The following is a 23,385-nucleotide window of genomic DNA, read 5'->3' on the forward strand; positions in this document are numbered from 1 at the left end:
CCTACAACTAGCATGCCTCCCTCCTAAGCTCCTTGTTGGCACATATTTGTGCAGGTAATGAAAAACGGGGGAGGGATTCAGTATTATTTTATACAGTCTATGGGCTGAACAAGCTCCGAGCTCTGACTCCGTGACAGACCGGATATTGTTGTTACGTAACAAAAACACGGAAGTCTGAAACGGCTCGTTTTAGACACATTTACAGAAAGGTGGAGAAATCAAAACAGGGGCAGAATGGATTTTTTTCATTCTTGGGGGGTTTGTAGACATGCCAGGGACACATATTTCAGGTAAAGAACCATTAAAAAGTCAATTTTGCATGATATGTCACCTTTAAAAAGGAAAAAAATACCAGAACAGCTCTTCATTCCACTTTAAATTCTTTTTATTTTTCAAGCAATGTATTGTTAATGACAAGAACAAAAAGACAACTGCATGAACTGGGCATTTGATACGAATGAATTAGTGTGAAAATAATGCACTCTGAATGAAACACACATTGATTACATAAAAAATGACTCAAGGAGTTGTTATACAGATCAACGCACCTTGGCATACACCTTGAATGGGTGCGGCACGCGCGTGCTTCCACTGATTCCTTCTGTATTAAGCTCAACTCCCTCAGGAACAGAGAAAGAAAACTTCTGTAGCAAACCAACTAAAAACAGAAAGAGCTCCATCCTGGCAAGACTTTCTCCAAGACACACTCGTTTCCCTAAAAAGACAAAAATAACAACACACATAATGGTCTGAGGCTTCAAGAAGAAACATGAGTTGCAGTATAGATTAAGTTAAGAGGAAGCTAAGATTCAGGAAAAAGAGATTTACCTGCAGAGAAAGGCATGAAAGCTTCCCTCTTCAAAAACTTCCCCTCAGAGTCGAGGAAGTGTCCAGGGTTGAAGGTGTCTGGAGTCTCCCATTCAGTCTTGTCAAACAGGACAGAAGTCAGGATTGGTACCAGACTTGTACCCTGAAAAACAACACCTGTAGTTTAACATCAAGTGATACTTCCAAAAACAGCATTACATTTTAGAAATATTACACTTAAGATATGAAATGACAAAATGCACCTTGGGGATGAAGTAACCATCCAGTTTTGTGTCCATGGCAGCCATTCTGAATCCATTGAGAGGAACGATATTTCCAAATCTCTGAATCTCATGGATGACAGCATCAGTGTAGGGCAGGTTAGGTCTGTCGGACATAGTGGGCAGGCGGGTCTGTCCAATCACTGTGTCTATCTCTGCCTGGACTTTGGCTAAAAACAGAAAAGTTTAAGGAACTCAACTTTATGGCATCGGGGAAAGCAAAACCTGAAATTACATCTTGAATGCTTTGTCATGCAAAGAATAGAGCCTGAGGATTTTCTCTCCTATTAATTACTTTTAAATCACTCAGTATGGAGAGGATGAATGACTATACTAAACAAACACTTTTGAGCATGTGAACAGTGTTAAGGCAGATCTGAAGGACTCTGAACCTTTCTTTAAATGTGAAATATTGCAAGTAATCTCCTTGGAGAAAATAAGCAAAACAGACAATCCCTGACATTTTCTGAGAAATCACCATCCTAGACACGTCTCTATGGCAGTGTTTTTCCTATTGTAAATGTGTTGACACCATAGACTATGCATTACATGAACGTTGTCTCTGAGACGTCCCCCATCTGTTTCTGAAGCCCTGTTTTGAAGCCTATTTTTGGCGGTTGCCATATTGGAAATGTTGAACTCAACCTAACTTCTTTCTAGCTAGTGTGAGGTAAAGAGGCAGAGTTAAGGAGTTATCAGTATTAAGGATAAAGTAATGAAGGTACTTTTTAGCTTTTGTGTGAAATATTCCTTAAAAAACGACTTTGGAATAGCTCTTAATACACAGATACATACAACTACGCTTTTAAAACGTCTTTTTTGCTTAAGGAGGTTCCTGACTCAGTGATACAACTTAGAAGTGTTTGATTTTAGCCATGATCATAGCTTTTAAAATGTTCTTAATGACAGGTAAAAGAGCTTCATTGGTTCCTTTATATCTCAAGAATCTCAAAAATGCCAACATCTGGTCAGAATCAGAGGTGGACACAAGTAAAAGCTTTCAGTATGCCACCCTGACATTTTGAGGACCTGGTCATGCTGTTTGGTTTCACAGATGCCCCGACTGTGTCCTTTCGGGCCTGGTTAAGGAAATCTGTCAGTCAGTCTGTGAGACTCTGTTTTTTCCTGCAAAATGGATGAACTTAGAAGAAGAAACTACATCAACCTGCTCAGGATATTACCAGTAGGCAGGGGCAGTGTCCTTTGTGTGCCTCCTTAGCCTGGAATTTGTTCTCAAGATGTTTATACAGGTTACTTAGGTAAGAGAGATTTAAAAAAAATACCTCAGCACTGTATCTGTCAGGACAAGTCTTGTGGTTGTAATGTAATGATTTCCAGCAAAACCTCTCACCCTCTTTGAACAGTGTAATACTTTACTCATGGAGAGTCTTCTGGTAGCATGCAAATTGCTTCAGCTGACACAGGACTTCATTAATTAATATTAACTATTTACTTATAGTTACTTGAAATGTCTTTATGCTGATGATGGATGTGCTGTTGCAGGATAAAAAGAGGCATCAGTTCTAACTTAAATCTGATACATAGCCAGCTAAAAAACACTCACAGGAGCTTTATGTAAAGGCACTTGAATTTCACCTACCCTGGATATCTTGGTTATTGATGAGGTAAACGAAAGCCCAGAGCAAAGTGGTGGAGGTGGTCTCTGTTCCAGCCAGGAACAGATCCAAGGAGCACATAGCCAGGTTGGTCTCACTGAAGCCCATAGTGGTATCTGTATGCTGTTCAGAAATGCAGGGATGGTAAAGAGAGAATAACTGGTGGTTTGAGAGAAAAGGCTTTAATATGCTACACAGTGCAATACATGGGGAGTGCATTTCTTCACTTACTTTTTCCATTTCAATGATAAAAGCATCAATGTAGTCCCGGGGATTGTTGGGGTCCAGATCTATCTTGTGCTTTTGTACCTCCTGACTGATGAATTCATGGAGGGTGTCAAAGTGGCTGAACATTTTGTTGTGAGGACCTGGCAAATGCTTCATCACCGAAGGGAACGATTCATAAAACTACATGCAAGAAAAGAGAAAGGCAGACTCTCACTACCATCATCTTTTTCTGATAAGACACAGGCCTCTCAGTCAGTCAGAAGTGGTGACTGTCTCTATACCACCAAAATGCTATTATTTTATTGACCCACCAAGGTCCACACAGAGCCCTCCAGCACAAGAACTTCTGCTAGACATTTCAGCATGTGCTGGAACTCGTGGTCGCTGTAGTCGTACCGCTTCCCCATCACCAGTTGGCAAATGATGTTGGACACAGCTTTGTTGAAAATATTTGCTGGGTTGAAAGTGTCACCTGTAGGAAAGGAGTCCACAGTTAGACCACGCTGTAATGCTGAAGACATACTGCTGATGATGATAAAGTGTTGAACTCAATGTAAACAACCTTTCTCCATCTCGATCTCTTCCTGCAGGTGTCTGATCTCCTCGCTGATACTCTGCTCCACTGTGTTTTTGCCCAGGCCAAAGCTACGTAAGGTAGACAAGGCAAAGCGTCGCTGTCTCTTCCATGCTTCCCCATTGCTCATAAACAGACCACCTTGATAAATGCATGCAGATGAAAAAAGGGTTATTGGCTCATTTTGACTTTTTGTAAAGTATAAGAAGCGAGAGAGATTTGTAAACCTGAGCTTCCAGAGTAAAATCTGTCCTGGCTTGCCCTGTATGGTCGATCCACAAAGTTTTCAGCTTGTGTCACGATGGCCTCCTTCACCGCCTTGTAGCCAGACACAAACACCATCTTTTCACTGCCAAGACGGACGCTGAATACATTCCCATAAATATCAGCCAGCTGCAGACAATACATCAATGAATAAGTGCATATGAACCACACAAAATACTGGCAGTACTCTTTCTGAAACATAAAGTGACAAGTGATACATGTGACACAAATAGAGTTGTGAAGGATTGTGAACTTATTGAAGATTCAATAGATTCAGTTTATCATGTATCCAAATGAATCAACAGATATAATATTTATTTTACTACTTAGAAATTGAATTAAAAGAGCAATTAAGCACTCTAAAATGGTTCACATTTGTGGCATTAAATTTACAAAAATTGTAACATGAACTTTTACCTTGGAAAAATATGTTTCTGGATGGTCACTGTCCACACTGAAGATATTTCCCACAACTGGTAAAGCCAACGGTCCAGGAGGGTAATTAGGAGGTTTCCGGTTTTTGATATAGTCTGCTATTATGATGAAAATAAAAAGGAACAGGAGTATTCCCTTGAAGTCTAAACCAAGTAAAACATTATAAAGCCACATTGTTACAGAGAGAGAAACTAACAGCAGGAGGAAGCTGTTCTTCTGTCAAATGGTTTTAAAACTCTTGCTGAAAGAGACTACACAAGACTAGCATTACAGAACAGGTGACTAAGAAACAATCGCAGTGTGTGCAAAGGTGCTTGTGGCAGTTTGGTTGCATAATAGCACACACGCCCTCTGTCCCTTGACAAAAAACCTTTGCCATGACAACACCTTTTGCCCATTAATAAGGCATCATTATGCTGTGAACACGCAAAAAAATGAAATTGCTCATAAGCAACAGCAACCTCAGCTCAGCAATCTATCAAACTTTACTGCATTTTAGGGCCTTAGATTTTGATTAGATGTCTATGTAAACAGAATCAAGCCAATAATACAAAGTACAGTGTGCATAGAAGGAATCTGACTGATCCAGTGTGCACCAGGAAAGTAAGGTCAGAAGTGAAGATTTGTTTCACAACCCAGCTTAGGAATTTGCAAACAACCATGGCAAGGCTTTTGATGCAGATACACATTTTGTTTCTGGTGAAAATGTTAAAAGGCTAATGAAAAATCTCAAACTTCCCCAAGACAAAAAAAAGGTAGTTTATGAAAGCTTTAATGCTTTTACTACACCACTGGGATTCACCATCTGCCATGTTTCTGACAGATACAGTACCCAAGGTTTCCTAAAATGTATCTTTTAAGGGGTGCTAAGACACTTTGCTTTTTTGGTATTTAATATAGCCTCAGCAAACTCAGGGATGTGCCAATGACATTTCCCAGCAGTGTAAATGAGGATTGTTATTTGTAATCCCCATTTCGTAACACTTTATGGTAACACTTTACAATAATGGAACATTTTTCTTAGATAAATAATGCTTAATTCACGTTGAAGTAATGCATGACTCATGATGAATTTCTGTATGAATTAATTATCAATTCCTGATGTTCACCATGAACTAATGATCCTGTCACTATGACTTCATGTCATGACATGGTGTTTAATACATCATTATTTAAGGTATGGTAATCAACAGTTACTTCATACATCAGAAGAGCTTCATTGGTGCCTTTATATCTCAAGAATCTCAAAAATGCCAACATCTGGTCAGAATCAGAGGTGGACACAAGTAAAAGCTTTCAGTATGCTACCCTGACATTTTGAGGACCTGGTCATGCTGTTTGGTTTCACAGATGCCCCGACTGTGTCCTTTCGGGCCTGGTTAAGGAAATCTGTCAGTCAGTCTGTGAGACTCTGTTTTTTCCTGCAAAATGGATGAACTTGGAAGAAGAAACTACATCAACCTGCCCAGGATATTACCAGTAGGCAGGGGCAGTGTCCTTTGTGTGCCTCCTTAGCCTGGAATTTGTTCTCAAGGTATACAGGTTACTTAGTTAGGAGAGATTTAAAAAATACCTCAGCACTGTATTTTCTATCAGTACAAGTCTTGTCGTTGTTCTCAGTCCAGCCCACATGTCCTGTTATTTTAACTCAACTCTGCCCTTGTATTGTCTCTTACCAATGAGTTAAGCTCTCCAGATCTCTTTGGATACGGGACATGACATTGATCTCGTGTTTTCTAGTGAAAGACTTTTTCATGACGAACATTTCCACTTATTTTAGCGAAATTAAACAGGGGGATCTTATCCGTAACAAGTACTCTGTTTTATCAACTTTCTCTGAAAGCAATCACAGTTGGCCTGCTAGCACATTGTGACACTGGAACTGGGTGAGGATTAATGTCATGAGTTACACCCAGGATTTTCCAGATAAGAGAAGGAAAAAATTCTGGAGTCAAAAATATTGCTCAGAGGGGGTACTCCAATAACTTCCCTAATGAAAGTCTGCTAACAGATCTTGGTGAGTGAAACCAGATGTATGAAAAAATGGAATTAAAACGGCTTTTTGTTGCTTTTAGTGATGTGCCTTAAGGTAGCACAATGTCATATCATGGTGTGTGCCCACTGACAAGTGATTTACGTTGTACTTTATAGTATACAACTGTTTTCTTTAAATGCGTGGTTTTGACACAATGGGGCAGAAAAAACTGTTGAAAAGTGGCTCTGCCGGCACAGGGAACAGGAAGGCTGCAATAAGCAATGAATGTAAACATATATTCAGCTTTGTGCATTGGGTACACACCGTCAGTCTGCAGGCTCTAAGCAGTGATGAGGAGTGGCTTATGAAGGTCTGATAGGCTGGGTTCTTTCTAATACACTTCAAGGTTGATTATAATTTTGAGTAATGTAGTTACTGGGTTCAAAATGAGAGAAAACTGTGTGTAATTTAGGGTTAAGCGGCATTGACTCTGTTTTTTTATGTAAATTGTGAGTTATAAATAAAAAATCTTGTTTGTTTGTGATATAAATAATTATCCATGAAGATGTTTAAAGATTTTTTTTTTTATCATTTTATTTGTTTGTTTTTAAAAAAAGACATGATTTAAAGGGGACATATCACGCTTTTTTCATCAATATATATTGGTCTAAGAGGTCCGAAAAACATGTATTTAAAGTTTATGCTCAAAAAAACACTTTGAAATCAGATTTTGGCATGCCTGAAAAGTCCTCTTCTTCAGTCCTCCTCAGAACACTCTGTTTTCCCTCTGACCACGCCCCCTCCGGAAGTGGATGTGCCTCGGCTCTCCAGCACGTTGATCTAATGTTTACATGTTGGCTGAATATACACGGCTGCTCAGAGATCGCGTTACTTCAGCCCTCTGAATCTGATCCTGACGGAGAGGCGCCTGTAGCAGGACCTTTCTGAAGGATTGGTCATAGATTTAGTGTTTCTTGTTGTTTTATTTATCAGTATGTAGACGTGTGTCTTGGTACACAGCTACGAACATGTAGCTATGTGGCTATGCTAACTAGCGCTAGCACTTATCCATGATAAATCATCCACTAGATCTTCAAATCTGCAGACGTGGGGAGTAAAACCGACCTCTGCCAGAAAGGCAGCAGGACCTTTTATGAAGGATTGGTCACAGATTTAGTGTTTCTTGTTGTTTTATTTGTCAGTATGTCGACGTGTGTCTTGGTACACAGCTACAGCTACAGCTACAGCTATGAACATATAGCTATGTGGCTATGCTAATTAGCGCTAGCACTTATCCATGACAAATAAAAATCATCCACTATATCTTCAAATCTGCAGACGTGGGGAGTAAAACCAACCTTTGTGTTTATTAAGAAAGCCTACAACTAGCATGCCTCCCTCCTAAGCTCCTTGTTGGCACATATTTGTGCAGGTAATGAAAAACGGGGGAGGGATTCAGTATTATTTTATACAGTCTATGGGCTGAACAAGCTCCGAGCTCTGACTCCGTGACAGACCGGATATTGTTGTTACGTAACAAAAACACGGAAGTCTGAAACGGCTCGTTTTAGACACATTTACAGAAAGGTGGAGAAATCAAAACAGGGGCAGAATGGATTTTTTTCATTCTTGGGGGGTTTGTAGACATGCCAGGGACACATATTTCAGGTAAAGAACCATTAAAAAGTCAATTTTGCATGATATGTCACCTTTAAATAGGAAAAAAATACCAGAACAGCTCTTCATTCCACTTTAAATTATTTTTATTTTTCAAGCAATGTATTGTTAATGACAAGAACAAAAAGACAACTGCATGAACAGGGCATTTGATACGAATGAATTAGTGTGAAAATAATGCACTCTGAATGAAACACACATTGATTACATAAAAAATGACTCAAGGAGTTGTTATACAGATCAACGCACCTTGGCATACACCTTGAATGGGTGCGGCACGCGCGTGCTTCCACTGATTCCTTCTGTATTAAGCTCAACTCCCTCAGGAACAGCGAAAGAAAACTTCTGTAGCAAACCAACTAGAAACAGAAAGAGCTCCATCCTGGCAAGACTTTCTCCAAGACACACTCGTTTCCCTAAAAAGACAAAAATAACAACACACATAGTGGTCTGAGGCTTCAAGAAGAAACATGAGTTACAGTATAGATTAAGTTAAGAGGAAGCTAAGATTCAGGAAAAAGAGATTTACCTGCAGAGAAAGGCATGAAAGCTTCCCTCTTCAAAAACTTCCCCTCAGAGTCGAGGAAGTGTCCAGGGTTGAAGGTGTCTGGAGTCTCCCATTTAGTCTTGTCAAACAGGACAGAAGTCAGGATTGGTACCAGACTTGTACCCTGAAAAACAACACCTGTAGTTTAACATCAAGTGATACTTCCAAAAACAGCATTACATTTTAGAAATATTACACTTAAGATATGAAATGACAAAATGCACCTTGGGGATGAAGTAACCATCCAGTTTTGTGTCCATGGCAGCCATTCTGAATCCATTGAGAGGAACGATATTTCCAAATCTCTGAATCTCATGGATGACAGCATCAGTGTAGGGCAGGTTAGGTCTGTCGGCCATAGTGGGCAGGCGGGTCTGTCCAATCACTGTGTCTATCTCTGCCTGGACTTTGGCTAAAAACAGAAAAGTTTAAGGAACTCAACTTTATGGCATCGGGGAAAGCAAAACCTGAAATTACATCTTGAATGCTTTGTCATGCAAAGAATAGAGCCTGAGGATTTTCTCTCCTATTAATTACTTTTAAATCACTCAGTATGGAGAGGATGAATGACTATACTAAACAAACACTTTTGAGCATGTGAACAGTGTTAAGGCAGATCTGAAGGACTCTGAACCTTTCTTTAAATGTGAAATATTGCAAGTAATCTCCTTGGAGAAAATAAGCAAAACAGACAATCCCTGACATTTTCTGAGAAATCACCATCCTAGACACGTCTCTATGGCAGTGTTTTTCCTATTGTAAATGTGTTGACACCATAGACTATGCATTACATGGACGTTGTCTCTGAGACGTCCCCCATCTGTTTCTGAAGCCCTGTTTTGAAGCCTATTTTTGGCGGTTGCCATATTGGAAATGTTGAACTCAACCTAACTTCTTTCTAGCTAGTGTGAGGTAAAGAGGCAGAGTTAAGGAGTTACCAGTATTAAGGATAAAGTAATGAAGGTACTTTTTAGCTTTTGTGTGAAATATTCCTTAAAAAACGACTTTGGAATAGCTCTTAATACACAGATACATACAACTACGCTTTTAAAACGTCTTTTTTGCTTAAGGAGGTTCCTGACTCAGTGATACAACTTAGAAGTGTTTGATTTTAGCCATGATCATAGCTTTTAAAATGTTCTTAATGACAGGTAAAAGAGCTTCATTGGTTCCTTTATATCTCAAGAATCTCAAAAATGCCAACATCTGGTCAGAATCAGAGGTGGACACAAGTAAAAGCTTTCAGTATGCCACCCTGACATTTTGAGGACCTGGTCATGCTGTTTGGTTTCACAGATGCCCCGACTGTGTCCTTTCGGGCCTGGCTAAGGAAATCTGTCAGTCAGTCTGTGAGACTCTGTTTTTTCCTGCAAAATGGATGAACTTAGAAGAAGAAACTACATCAACCTGCCCAGGATATTACCAGTAGGCAGGGGCAGTGTCCTTTGTGTGCCTCCTTAGCCTGGAATTTGTTCTCAAGATGTTTATACAGGTTACTTAGGTAAGAGAGATTTAAAAAAAATACCTCAGCACTGTATCTGTCAGGACAAGTCTTGTGGTTGTAATGTAATGATTTCCAGCAAAACCTCTCACCCTCTTTGAACAGTGTAATACTTTTCTCATGGAGAGTCTTCTGGTAGCATGCAAATTGCTTCAGCTGACACAGGACTTCATTAATTAATATTAACTATTTACTTATAGTTACTTGAAATGTCTTTATGCTGATGATGGATGTGCTGTTGCAGGATAAAAAGAGGCATCAGTTCTAACTTAAATCTGATACATAGCCAGCTAAAAAACACTCACAGGAGCTTTATGTAAAGGCACTTGAATTTCACCTACCCTGGATATCTTGGTTATTGATGAGGTAAACGAAAGCCCAGAGCAAAGTGGTGGAGGTGGTCTCTGTTCCAGCCAGGAACAGATCCAAGGAGCACATAGCCAGGTTGGTCTCACTGAAGCCCATAGTGGTATCTGTATGCTGTTCAGAAATGCAGGGATGGTAAAGAGAGAATAACTGGTGGTTTGAGAGAAAAGGCTTTAATATGCTACACAGTGCAATACATGGGGAGTGCATTTCTTCACTTACTTTTTCCATTTCAATGATAAAAGCATCAATGTAGTCCCGGGGATTGTTGGGGTCCAGATCTATCTTGTGCTTTTGTACCTCCTGACTGATGAATTCATGGAGGGTGTCAAAGTGGCTGAACATTTTGTTGTGAGGACCTGGCAAATGCTTCATCACCGAAGGGAACGATTCATAAAACTACATGCAAGAAAAGAGAAAGGCAGACTCTCACTACCATCATCTTTTTCTGATAAGACACAGGCCTCTCAGTCAGTCAGAAGTGGTGACTGTCTCTATACCACCAAAATGCTATTATTTTATTGACCCACCAAGGTCCACACAGAGCCCTCCAGCACAAGAACTTCTGCTAGACATTTCAGCATGTGCTGGAACTCGTGGTCGCTGTAGTCGTACCGCTTCCCCATCACCAGTTGGCAAATGATGTTGGACACAGCTTTGTTGAAAATATTTGCTGGGTTGAAAGTGTCACCTGTAGGAAAGGAGTCCACAGTTAGACCACGCTGTAATGCTGAAGACATACTGCTGATGATGATAAAGTGTTGAACTCAATGTAAACAACCTTTCTCCATCTCGATCTCTTCCTGCAGGTGTCTGATCTCCTCGCTGATACTCTGCTCCACTGTGTTTTTGCCCAGGCCAAAGCTACGTAAGGTAGACAAGGCAAAGCGTCGCTGTCTCTTCCATGCTTCCCCATTGCTCATAAACAGACCACCTTGATAAATGCATGCAGATGAAAAAAGGGTTATTGGCTCATTTTGACTTTTTGTAAAGTATAAGAAGCGAGAGAGATTTGTAAACCTGAGCTTCCAGAGTAAAATCTGTCTTGGCTTGCACTGTATGGTCGATCCACAAAGTTTTCAGCTTGTGTCACGATGGCCTCCTTCACCGCCTTGTAGCCAGACACAAACACCATCTTTTCACTGCCAAGACGGACGCTGAATACATTCCCATAAATATCAGCCAGCTGCAGACAATACATCAATGAATAAGTGCATATGAACCACACAAAATACTGGCAGTACTCTTTCTGAAACATAAAGTGACAAGTGATACATGTGACACAAATAGAGTTGTGAAGGATTGTGAACTTATTGAAGATTCAATAGATTCAGTTTATCATGTATCCAAATGAATCAACAGATATAATATTTATTTTACTACTTAGAAATTGAATTAAAAGAGCAATTAAGCACTCTAAAATGGTTCACATTTGTGGCATTAAATTTACAAAAATTGTAACATGAACTTTTACCTTGGAAAAATATGTTTCTGGATGGTCACTGTCCACACTGAAGATATTTCCCACAACTGGTAAAGCCAACGGTCCAGGAGGGTAATTAGGAGGTTTCCGGTTTTTGATATAGTCTGCTATTATGATGAAAATAAAAAGGAACAGGAGTATTCCCTTGAAGTCTAAACCAAGTAAAACATTATAAAGCCACATTGTTACAGAGAGAGAAACTAACAGCAGGAGGAAGCTGTTCTTCTGTCAAATGGTTTTAAAACTCTTGCTGAAAGAGACTACACAAGACTAGCATTACAGAACAGGTGACTAAGAAACAATCGCAGTGTGTGCAAAGGTGCTTGTGGCAGTTTGGTTGCATAATAGCACACACGCCCTCTGTCCCTTGACAAAAAACCTTTGCCATGACAACACCTTTTGCCCATTAATAAGGCATCATTATGCTGTGAACACGCAAAAAAATGAAATTGCTCATAAGCAACAGCAACCTCAGCTCAGCAATCTATCAAACTTTACTGCATTTTAGGGCCTTAGATTTTGATTAGATGTCTATGTAAACAGAATCAAGCCAATAATACAAAGTACAGTGTGCATAGAAGGAATCTGACTGATCCAGTGTGCACCAGGAAAGTAAGGTCAGAAGTGAAGATTTGTTTCACAACCCAGCTTAGGAATTTGCAAACAACCATGGCAAGGCTTTTGATGCAGATACACATCTTGTTTCTGGTGAAAATGTTAAAAGGCTAATGAAAAATCTCAAACTTCCCCAAGACAAAAAAAAGGTAGTTTATGAAAGCTTTAATGCTTTTACTACACCACTGGGATTCACCATTTGCCATGTTTCTGACAGATACAGTACCCAAGGTTTCCTAAAATGTATCTTTTAAGGGGTGCTAAGACACTTTGCTTTTTTGGTATTTAATATAGCCTCAGCAAACTCAGGGATGTGCCAATGACATTTCCCAGCAGTGTAAATGAGGATTGTTATTTGTAATCAACATTTTTTGAACTGGTGACATAGGTGTGCAATTTTTTAAGTGGCTAAGTAATGATTTCATCTAAATAAATCTATTTACCTCCAAGGGTGCTTTTATTTGCAATACAGTTAACCAGTAAGATAATTTCTTGATTGTTATGATTGTCCTCAAATGCTGTTACAGATGCCCCCTGATTGGAGCAATTAATGACTAATGATGACAAGTGTATTTCAGGTAATCTGTAAATTGTGAGGACAACTGAAACAATGTCCCCTGGTCTCCCCCAATTTTTGTATCTATATTGAGATAGGCCAATTATACATAGATTATACTCTTTGTAATTCTACCTCAGCCATTTCTCTATGCAGGACCTTTCCTGTGTCCAGTGTTTCTATACTTAAACGGGTAACACTTTACAATAATGGAACATTTTTCTTAGATAAATAATGCTTAATTCACGTTGAAGTAATGCATGACTCATGATGAATTTCTGTCTGAATTAATTATCAATTCCTGATGTTCACCATGAACTAATGATCCTGTCACTATGACTTCATGTCATGACATGGTGTTTAATACATCATTATTTAAGGTATGGTAATCAAGTTACTTCATACATCAGTTCATATATGACCACATTTGCAGGACATAGGAGTTTTTTTTAAGTATATATTTACAGACATATATGTGTATTTATATACTGTATATTTATGTACATGTACACACACACCATTCAGTTTTTTCTCAGAAATATGACGTTTAAAAATTCTGCCTGAGAGGCTATGTCATGGGCACTGCTGGAGCAGCCTGCTCCTCCTAGCCCCACCCCCTCTGCTCTCTCCTGCTCACACACACCTGCAACCTGTTGGTAATCACTCCCTGGTGATTACCAACAGGTTGCCAGCCGGTTCCTTTGCTGGTTGCCAGATTGTCATGTGTGCTCCTACCTGTTTGGGTTTCGGACTGCTGTGTGTTCTTTTGTCTCCTTGGAATTCGACCACTGCCTGTTAGCCTGTTTTTGGATTTGCCTGCCGTGAATAAAGCCACTTTCTTCCTTAAATCTGCTCTTGGGTCCTTCCTGAATTGTGACAGGCTATCCTAAAAATAAACCTTGTATGTCCAGCAAATTTGGTCATATATGAACTGCTCTACGAAGTAACTGTTAATTACCATACCTTAACTAGTGATGCATTAAACACTTTGTCATTACATGAAGTCATAGTGACAGGATCACTAGTTCATGATGAACAACAGGAATTAATAATTAAATCATAAAGAAATTCATCATGAGTCATACATTACTTCAACATGAATCAAGCATTATTTCGCTAAGAAAACTGTTCCATTATTATAAGGTGTTATCCTTAAACGGCCAAACCGATTTAAACTAATCATCCATCTCTCTTTGCAAGTGAAGAACGAGCGCGCACGCACTTTTACTGGCTGTCAATTAAGCTTTTATTTTGAAAGTAGTGCACGTAAACCGGAAATCAGACTGACTTGCTACAAATCGATCACTCTTTCTTTTTTTTTTTTCTTCTCCTTAACCTTACATACCCTGAGCCTGTCAGTCATAATAAACACAGTGGCACAACAGGCTGGCACACACGAGATAATGGAGACAATACTAAATTTGCTCTGGTTTGAGTGGATGGACACCAGAAGTATCCTGATATTTCTGTTTGTTTTTGTATTGTTGGCCGATATTTTGAAGAACAGAGTGCCTTCAGACTTTCCTCCTGGACCGTGGGCTCTTCCAGTGATAGGTGATCTCCTTCGCGTCCAATCCAGGAGGATCCACCTGCAGTTTACAGAGGTTTGTCGAAGCCATATGCATGAGCAGGTCCTTTCAATAAAGCTTAATATCCGAGAATTAAAATGAAAAAGTATCCTCTGCAGTTAATTTTTCATTTTTGCACATATACCAATTGCAGATAATTTTATTTCACCCAAGATAAGACAACAGGAATTGTGCAAGAACTGTATGCACATAACGTTGACTGACTTGCCTTGACTTGCCATCTAATCTCTTATTGTAATGACCTTTCACTTACTGTAATTGCATAGGAAATTATAGGAAAACTATATCTGTCAAGTCATATTAAAAAAGTGCTCTTTGGATATAGATATTAATCCGTTATAAGATGTGATCTTGAAAAGATCATTTCCAAGCAGGTAGTGTTATTTAAGTTGATGCAGTTATTTGTGAAGTATTATTTTTAAAACAGAACATTGCAACTTAAAATGAGTTGTCACCAGGAGGTTGATAATTAGACATTATTCTGCAGTCAGCAAATAAAGCAGAATAATTCTGAAATGACATGAGAAATAATAGCCAGGTGAGTTTGTGCTGTCATGGTGCATCTTGAACACTTGTCTGTCCTGTGTGTTCAGTTTGCAGAGAAATATGGAAACATTTTCAGCCTGCGGCTCTTTGGTGGAAGAGTTGTGGTCATTAATGGCTACAAGCTTGTGAGGGAGGCCCTTGTCGAAAAAGGAGAGGACTACGTAGATCGCCCCGTCATACCGCTTTTTGATGCAATGTTTGGAAACAAAGGTACAGTTTTTGTGTTATGTAACTACTAGTTAGTAGTTGATATCAACCTAGGATGGTATCATCAGACTGTGTGTGATTATGTGTTCAACCACTTAGCAAGTTGTAACATTTGTATCACTCATTATTATCAGTCAAATGTTATTTTTGGTGTTTTTATAGGTCTGGTGTTATCAAATGGCAATCCATGGAAACAACAGAGGAGATTCGCTCTTCATACACTCAGAAACTTTGGTTTAGGCAAGAAGTCCCTGGAGCCATCCATCCAGCAAGAGTGCCACTATCTCACCGAGGCTTTTGCCCTTCAGCAAGGCACTAAACATTATCATGTTTTATTAAGCAGCAATTAACAAACTCAAGATTGTGAACTAGTTACTGTGTAGTCCTGTGTTTCTCCCTTAGTGCATTTGTTTATTATGTAAACATGGAATTACTCTTAGACTTTGACTTTGACTTTGACACAGAATAATACAAAAACATTATGCAACACTAAAGCATAAACCTTTAACCATGTACATCTGTCTCTATTTACTTGCTTGATTTTTGGTTGTAACTGGTACTCGGTACATATAATATATCTAATGCCAGCCTGTCAATTATTTACTATCACAAACATTATTTATACATCATCTACGTTTTCTCTTTTACAGGCCAGCCTTTTAATGCCAAGTCACTGATAAACAACGCTGTGTCCAACATCATAAACTGCCTGGTGTTTGGGGATCGCTATGAGTACACTGATAAGCAGTATCAGAGCCTTCTCCAAGACTTCACTGACGTTGTGTACTTACAAGGAAGTACGTGGGCACAGGTGAGTCTCTTGGGCAAAAAAGAAAAACTGGACAAAAGTAAATTGAAAAAATAGGAGTTGCAGAAGAACAAAATCAACACGATATTGATAAAATAAAAACTACCTTTGATAGGTAAAAGTAGGGGAAGCCCAGAATGTACATTGCAATGGCTCAGAAGTTTCAGTGTAAATCTTTTGCATTAAGGTGTACCATTGTACACCAGTGGCAACATTCAAATGGGAACTATGGGATGAGCAACCAATTTTTGTGCTAAGAAAGAATGTGGTGGCAACCATGATTCATACCTGGTAACAGTTAATTAGAGGAACCATCAGAGGACGCAGCATTGTCAGCTCCACCCTTTTCATATTTGACCATAGGCACTTCTAGGGAAGCAAATCCTACATTGAGGAGAGTATCCTAAATAGTTCTTATTTAAGTTGATAATAGTTCTTAAGTATGTTAATGAATAACTGTATTTTCCTCACATTGCAATGTGTTTTACTGCCAGCAGGTGGTGATGTTTGGATGCGTAAAGCAAAAGCCAGATGACATGTTTAAAAGGAGCTACATACTGACTGAACCTTTCTCTGAATGTTTAGAAATGACCTTGAACAAGACAGATACTTTGACTCATGAAATGTTTGAAACATTTTTTTTAATGTTCGGAGTAGGAAAATCATCACTGTTGCTCAAAACATTATCAATGGCTCTGTTATTTGCCCTGCTTTTGAAAAAGTTCTGACACTTTGTTAAATGAAAATGTAATAACCTTATAATTTGTTAAATATTGGAAACCTATATTTAATTGAAAATTACCCAAAGATCCCATATAAAATGTAAGAACTGATTTTAATGCACTGCTGTCTGGTGCAAGATCACAAGTTATCTGATGCAGTAATAATAATAATAATACAAGTAATAATTGATTACCACTAATGTAGCGCTTTTCTAGTTACGCAAAGACGCTTTAAATAAAGTGGGACAAAAAATTAAATAAATAAAACAGGGGTGTGACAGGAGTAGAGGTCATGTATTGTAGGCTTTATTGAACAAGTAGGTTTCAAGTTGTTTTTTAAATAAGTGAAGAGAGTCCGAGTTGGGGATGAATGGAGGGAGAGAATTCCAGAGAGCTGGGGCAGCGATGGCAAAGGCTCTGTCCCCCTTGCAGCAGTGCTTGGTCTTTATGATGGGGGATAGGAGGTTGGCATCTGATGATCTGAGGTGGTATTTTGGCCATGTCCCTGGTTTCCTCAGATTCTCTGAGTCTTTTTTCGTGACATTATGTTCAGTAGATGTTACAGTTCCCAAGATCTTTGCAATTTCCCATTGTTCTTTAAGTGGCATAACATACAGTGCCCCTTGAAATACAATATAGTATCCTAGATTATAACAATAAGGTTGAAGGCATAATATCATAACTGTGAAATGAAAGCAGCTAAATGGAACTCAGCTTACATTTGTTTGATTGTTTACTCCTTTGCTTTTCCTGCTGTGACAGTTTAGATGTGTTCTCTGAAAAGATGCCAACTGCATGAAAAGATCAGGTGTAAACTGTGGCATAAGTGTAGGCTTTTTTTAGGGGTAAGCAATCATAGTGAAATCCTCTATCACTGTAGTTTGTTATGTTGAATAAATGTACTAGTAGTTAAACCAATGTAGAGTCTCCTTATCTCAGCTAACATACCTAGTGTGTCCTGTGTGATTATTTTCTAGAACCTCCTCTTGTGTGTGTGTTCAGGTGTAATGCTTCTTCCTGATCTTGTAACTGTCTCATGCTCTGTAGGTTTATAACACACTGCCCTGGCTGATGAAGTGGCTGCCTGGACCTCACCAGAGGATTTTCACTGTGATGAATAAGATGTTGAACTTTGTAGAAAACAAGATCAAAGAACACAGAGAAAGCTTAGACCCATCCTCACCAAGGGACTACATCGACTGCTTCCTTACAGAGATGGGAGAGGTAAACGTTTTCCACTATGACACTTATTCTTGTCAGATACTTGACACTAAAATTTGTGTTGTTTATAGGAGGAGGACAAAGAGTCTGGTTTTGATATTGAGAATTTGTGTGCTTGCACTCTGGACCTGTTTGGTGCTGGAACCGAAACTACTTCCACAACTTTACTTTGGGGACTGCTTTACATGATGTACTACCCTCGTATACAAGGTGTGGCGTGGTTTGTGTGTGTTGGTCTGTGTATTAGTCTTATCTGTTCCATCTCTTGTTTGTTAAGTTTGTAAGCATCTTTGTATGGTATTATATAGTATCACACTTCCCTTTTAGTGAAGTCAATTCAAGTTATGATCAATGAGGGGGTTGGACTTTTGACTGGGGTAGCCAAACGAGGGCCCTGACTTTTGTAGGGCTGGCCAGGTAAACATTAGGGCCTTAACCCAAACCTAGGAGGGTTCTCAAACCCTTATCAAGTCTATTTTTACTTGTAATATAAAATAATCAAAAAAATGTTATATTCTTGTTTCTCATTTTTAACTTTGAAAGCTAAATCAACAGAGTGGCAACATTTGAATTTGCAAAACATAATTCTTTCAGGACTCAAAAAGGAGATATTTGTCCAAAGTCACTGTTTAAAGAACCAACTAAAATAAATGATCCACATTGTAACGCAAAGCAGCCTGTTGAAACTCAACTCAAATAGTTGATTTCAAAATAAGTTCTGCCTCTGAAGAGTAAATTAGCCGTTCATTTCAGGGGGGCCACTGCGGTGGCCATTCCCCTTGGTTACGATGAGGTTTTTTAAAAGGAAGTAGCTGAGAAGGTCTTACAGACAGCTGGCTTCTATCAAACTCTAATGACAGATAGTGGCCCTGTTGTCCAAGAGTGAAAAGCACAGGATGGAAATTGAAGGGAGTTTCTTTTAATTCCTTATTTATTGGAGCTGTATGAAGTCTTTATCTGTTTTAAGTGTTCTACATTCAGTAGCTGACAGTCAGCACGGCTCCTGTTTGGAGCTGTAGGTCCTATACCAAAGCTGAGCTATGTACCACTGCAGACAGGATCACACAAGTATCATTAAAAAACACAAAAATATCCTACATTTAAAAAGGCATGTCAGTGTAAGTGCATGCTATATTGTAAATGTATTTTATCACAGCTCTACCTTCACACCAGACAGCCTTGTCTCTCTGCACTATGTCTTACTCACAACAAAGACTCCGTATACCTCCTCATAGTGGGCAAGGTATCAAAACGGCTCTTTGGGTCAGAAGTTAGTAAATAAAGCAACAAATTAAATGTGAACATTGAAACATTGTAAACATTGAAATGCTGTTCACAGAGGTACATAGCTGAACTGTGAAGGAACTCTGACCTCCTTCTTCTGCTTTTCAACCAAAGCAGGCCAACTAATTGTTATCTACTGTATGTAATACATTTACAAATGATAAGTACCTTATACCATCCCCCCTTCAAAAACCCAAACAATCTCTTTAAGAAGATGTGTAGGAACTAGTACATTAAAGCCAGTGAAAGAGAAGCTGGATATATTGGAATTACACTATTTTCTCGATCCAGTCAAGATTATAGAAGCAGTATTTTGAGCTATTTAAAAAAAGCCAGTCTTATGTCAGGACAGCAAATATCTGAAAGATGTTGCTCAATAATACAATCTCTGCTGTGCAATGACTCATGTTGTTTTCTGTTCTCACTGTATACAGAGAAAGTCCAGGCTGAGATAGATACTGTTGTCGGTTCATCCAGAATGCCTTCTGTGAATGACAGAGAAAACCTGCCTTATACTAATGCAGTCATCCATGAGATCCAGAGAATGGGCAACATCATTCCTCTAAATGTGGTCCGCATGGCGATCCAGGACACCACACTGGACAAGTACACAATTCCAAAGGTACATGATGCATATGTGAGCATTTTGGTCATGATCAGTTCTGTTTTCACTAAGCTGTAGATAACTAATTTCCTATTTTTTGAACCATTTGAAAATCAGTTTAGTAATTATTTGAATTCAAGGCTTAAGATTGTAAAGAAAAGTAATCATTTTCATCAGTTCCATTTTTGTGGAATAAAAACTCAATGGAAAAAGACCATAATAACAAAAATAGCTTGATATGTATGGTGTGCCGTTTGTAAAGTTTTGCACACTGAAAATAACAGCAACAATTCTCCACATTTAGCTCTTAAATGTCTTGAAAATGTAGTATGAATTTTTAAAAGTCAGTTTTTTTTATCAGGGATAAACAGGAATATTTGTGATCATTTTCACATTGAATTTTGTTGTGACAAATATATTTAAGTTAAAAATCACAGTTAAATCCAAATGCTAAATATACATCTAAATGTTAAATATAAATGTTAAATATAAATATAAATATTACATCTACCTGTTAAATATAAATATAAATTTTAATGTTGAATATAAACATACGTGTTAAATGTTAAATATAAATCATAAGTTTTGCTCTGTGATCCTAAATATTTAGACAATATGCAAATTCACACTGTTGCCCATACCAACTTAGCTTGTCTGTACCATAGACTGGATCAGTACTGTCTCTGAGCATTGTGAAATCTCTTATTGGCATTCAAAACTGCCTTTCACATATTTTCTGCTAAATCAGTTCACATTAGGGACTGCTGGCAGTCTAGCTAGTAACCGGAGTCAGTACAGACAGACTATGGTTGGGATATCTTTATTGCTTAATGAAGCTTTTATTTTGGTAATTCCGCTTGGGGGCAGTGTGAATTTGCATATTGGCTAAATATTTAAGATCGCAGAGCAACACTTAACATTTAGATGTAACATTTAACGTTTAGATTTAACATGTATATTTATATTTAACAGTGATTTCAATTTAAATATATTTGTCACACCAAAAATAAAGTCACAAACATTGCTTTAAATGTGATAACAAAAGGAGTTTTTTAAAAACTGACAATACGTTTTCATGACGTTTTAGAGCTGAGTGTGGAGAAATGTGGCTGCTATTTTCAGTGTGCCCAATGTTACAATAGGCGCCCCACAGATATGTTACTGTTATGAATGCTGTTTCCTCAGGGCTCCATCATCATTCCCACCCTGAACTCAGTTCTACATGATGAGTCGATGTGGGAAACTCCACACTCTTTCAACCCTCAACATTTTCTGGATCAAGACGGCCAATTCAGGAAGAGAGAGGCCTTCCTTCCTTTTTCAGCAGGTTGGTCAATTTATACGACTCAGTCAAACTTTGGTCTTTGGTTGTTTCATACTCAGAGCTGCAGCAGTATTTTATGATTGATGTGAATCTCTAAAAAAAATTGTACATTTGTGTATCATCAGGGAAACGTGTGTGTCTTGGAGAGCAGCTTGCCAGGATGGAGTTGTTCCTCTTTTTTACCTCCCTTCTTCAGAGGTTTTCTCTCTCTGCATGTGATGGCGAGCAGCCCAATCTGGATTTTGTTTTAGGATTCAGTCGCAGTCCCAAAGCTTACCGCCTCTGTGCTGTACCCAGATAAACCAACAACTGTTCCAAAAGAACACAAATGAACACAAAGAAATTTTCAATTAAAGAAAAATACTTTTATTTGTGTGCAGCCTTTCTCACTTAATTGCTAACTCTGACTTCTCTTACTTCTGGTTGTTCTATGTAAAGCATTTTAATCAGAGATTTTAAAATTAAAGTGAAAAAATCATTTAAAAAAATAGCTCACAAAAACAGCTTCAAAAGTCTTACTCTGCTATGATTTTTTCCTCAAACTGTCTGTATTCTGATTCTGTGTCTGCACTTTAGACATAAGCAACAATAAAAACTACTAAAGACATTGAATGATTATTTGTACACAAGGAATCTTCTGACTGAAAGTCATTGCTTTGCTAACCTCACTGCCAGGGACGTTTTCGGTATCAGAACATAGGGAGCGTAGCCCCTAAAGACATTGTGTAATGGAGAGTTTATTTCAAAACCAAGCAACAAGCAAAGATCTTAGGATGATTTAGGTTTTATTGCCTGCTTGACTGAAGCCCGGTCACATGACATCTGAGCTAAAATCTAGTTTCAAATTATTCAAAAGGTTTTATCCATACCCAAAAAGGAAAAAAATAAACAAAACTTGAATATGTTTCCCTCACCTTTGCTTTGAATTCATATAATACCTGAAATCTAAAGAATCGAAACCATGTGCAAAAAAATATCTTAAAAGTTAGTAGACAGTAAATCTATTTACTTCCAAGGGTGCATTTATTTGCAATTGCAAAAGTCGCCCCCTTGATTGGAGCAATTTTCTTGTCCTCAATGATATTCATTTAAACAGACAGTGGCAAAATTTCAGTCTTGGTATCACCTGATCTTAGTGCTGCTTTTGACACAGTTGACCACAAAATACTACTGCACAGACTTCAAAACTGGGTGGGACTCTCTGGTGCAGTACTAAATTGGCATAAGTCCTATTTAAATGACTGGGACTATTTTGTGTCTATAGGGAATTACACATCTGAGCGGATGAAAATGGTGTGTGGAGTACCTCAGGGATCCATTCTGGGGCCTCTGCTATTCAACATCTACATGCTCCCCTTAGGTCCGATAATAAGAAACAACAAAATAAAATACCATAGTTATGCAGATGAAACACACATTTACATAACCATACCAACGGGGATTATAGTCCCACACAAACACATGCATCGAACAAATCAATGACTGGACAAGCCAGAATTTTCTTCAGTTAAACAAAGAGAAACTGAAATCCTTGTTTTTGGAGCCAAGGAAGAACGGTCAAAGGTTACTGCTCAGCTTCAGTCTGCAAAGATGAAATGTACAAACGAAGCCAGAAACCTTGGTGTAGTCATAGACTCAGACCTTAATTTCAGCAGCCACATCAAAACAATTACAAAGTCAGCCTACTATCACCTTAAGAATATATCAAGGATTAAAGGACTTACGTCTCAGCAGGATGCAGAAAAACTCATCCATGCATTTATCTTTAGCAGACTAGACTACTGTAACAGGGTCTTTACTGGACTCCCTAAAAAGTCCATCAGACGACTGCAGCTCATACAGAATGCTGCTGCTGCTCGAGTCCTAACAAGGACCAAAAAAGTAGAGCACATCACTCCAGTTCTTAGATCTCTACACTAGCTTCCTGTCTGTCAGAGAATAGACTTTAAAATCCTGCTGATGGTTTATAAAGCACTGAATGGTTTAGACCCAAAATACATTGCTGATCTGCTGCTACTGTATGAACCACCTCGACCTCTGAGGTCATCAGGTACTGGTCTGCTTTCAGTCCCTAGAGTCAGAACGAAACATGGTGAAGCAACGTTTAGTCGTTATGCACCACATATCTGGAACAAACTCCCTGAAAGCTGTAGGT

The 23,385-nt window shown here is 38.6% G+C and overlaps 3 protein-coding genes across 4 annotated transcripts; 1 reads left to right on the top strand and 2 right to left on the bottom strand.

Moving 5' to 3' along the window:
- Positions 1-367: 367 nt before the first annotated feature.
- On the bottom strand, positions 368-5,900 carry LOC117824651 (cytochrome P450 2J6-like). Of its 2 annotated transcripts, XM_034700204.1 has the most exons (10): positions 5,882-5,900; positions 4,188-4,303; positions 3,734-3,899; positions 3,495-3,647; positions 3,244-3,404; positions 2,936-3,112; positions 2,689-2,827; positions 1,071-1,258; positions 829-970; positions 368-715 (listed from the first exon to the last, which is right to left on the bottom strand). In XM_034700204.1, exons 3-10 carry the CDS (start codon positions 3,846-3,848, stop codon positions 540-542), a joined length of 1,251 nt encoding a protein of 416 aa, XP_034556095.1. In that variant the 5' UTR covers positions 3,849-3,899; positions 4,188-4,303; positions 5,882-5,900; the 3' UTR covers positions 368-539. The 2 variants fall into 2 exon arrangements, with proteins under 2 accessions (XP_034556095.1, XP_034556085.1); XM_034700194.1 differs by lacking the exon at positions 5,882-5,900 and having other exon boundaries at positions 4,188-4,512.
- A 2,031-nt stretch (positions 5,901-7,931) lies between these two features.
- Positions 7,932-12,070, bottom strand: LOC117824586 (cytochrome P450 2J6-like). Its single transcript, XM_034700121.1, has 9 exons — positions 11,746-12,070; positions 11,292-11,457; positions 11,053-11,205; positions 10,802-10,962; positions 10,494-10,670; positions 10,247-10,385; positions 8,629-8,816; positions 8,387-8,528; positions 7,932-8,273 (listed from the first exon to the last, which is right to left on the bottom strand). Exons 1-9 carry the CDS (start codon positions 11,935-11,937, stop codon positions 8,098-8,100), a joined length of 1,494 nt encoding a protein of 497 aa, XP_034556012.1. The 5' UTR covers positions 11,938-12,070; the 3' UTR covers positions 7,932-8,097.
- A 2,112-nt stretch (positions 12,071-14,182) lies between these two features.
- On the top strand, positions 14,183-21,833 carry LOC117832930 (cytochrome P450 2J2-like). Its single transcript, XM_034712264.1, has 9 exons — positions 14,183-14,529; positions 15,108-15,270; positions 15,430-15,579; positions 15,918-16,078; positions 17,845-18,021; positions 18,090-18,228; positions 19,737-19,924; positions 21,092-21,233; positions 21,356-21,833. Exons 1-9 carry the CDS (start codon positions 14,329-14,331, stop codon positions 21,529-21,531), a joined length of 1,497 nt encoding a protein of 498 aa, XP_034568155.1. The 5' UTR covers positions 14,183-14,328; the 3' UTR covers positions 21,532-21,833.
- Positions 21,834-23,385: the final 1,552 nt, after the last annotated feature.

This window comes from Notolabrus celidotus, chromosome 2 (assembly GCF_009762535.1).
Source record: "Notolabrus celidotus isolate fNotCel1 chromosome 2, fNotCel1.pri, whole genome shotgun sequence".
In the NCBI taxonomy this organism is placed as follows: domain Eukaryota; kingdom Metazoa; phylum Chordata; class Actinopteri; order Labriformes; family Labridae; genus Notolabrus; species Notolabrus celidotus.

Coding starts and splice junctions, on each gene's coding strand:
- LOC117824651 (XM_034700194.1), bottom strand. CDS start 4,379: ATGTGGCTTTATAATGTTTTACTTGGTTTAGACTTCAAGGGAATACTC. Junction 3,900..4,187: donor CAGAAACATATTTTTCCAAG/GTAAAAGTTCAT, acceptor TATTGTCTGCAG/CTGGCTGATATTTATGGGAA. Junction 3,113..3,243: donor AGGGCTCTGTGTGGACCTTG/GTGGGTCAATAA, acceptor TCTTGCATGTAG/TTTTATGAATCGTTCCCTTC.
- LOC117824586 (XM_034700121.1), bottom strand. CDS start 11,937: ATGTGGCTTTATAATGTTTTACTTGGTTTAGACTTCAAGGGAATACTC. Junction 11,458..11,745: donor CAGAAACATATTTTTCCAAG/GTAAAAGTTCAT, acceptor TATTGTCTGCAG/CTGGCTGATATTTATGGGAA. Junction 8,274..8,386: donor TTTCATGCCTTTCTCTGCAG/GTAAATCTCTTT, acceptor TTGTCTTTTTAG/GGAAACGAGTGTGTCTTGGA.
- LOC117832930 (XM_034712264.1), top strand. CDS start 14,329: ATGGAGACAATACTAAATTTGCTCTGGTTTGAGTGGATGGACACCAGA. Junction 14,530..15,107: donor TCCACCTGCAGTTTACAGAG/GTTTGTCGAAGC, acceptor CTGTGTGTTCAG/TTTGCAGAGAAATATGGAAA. Junction 18,022..18,089: donor TCCTTACAGAGATGGGAGAG/GTAAACGTTTTC, acceptor TGTTGTTTATAG/GAGGAGGACAAAGAGTCTGG.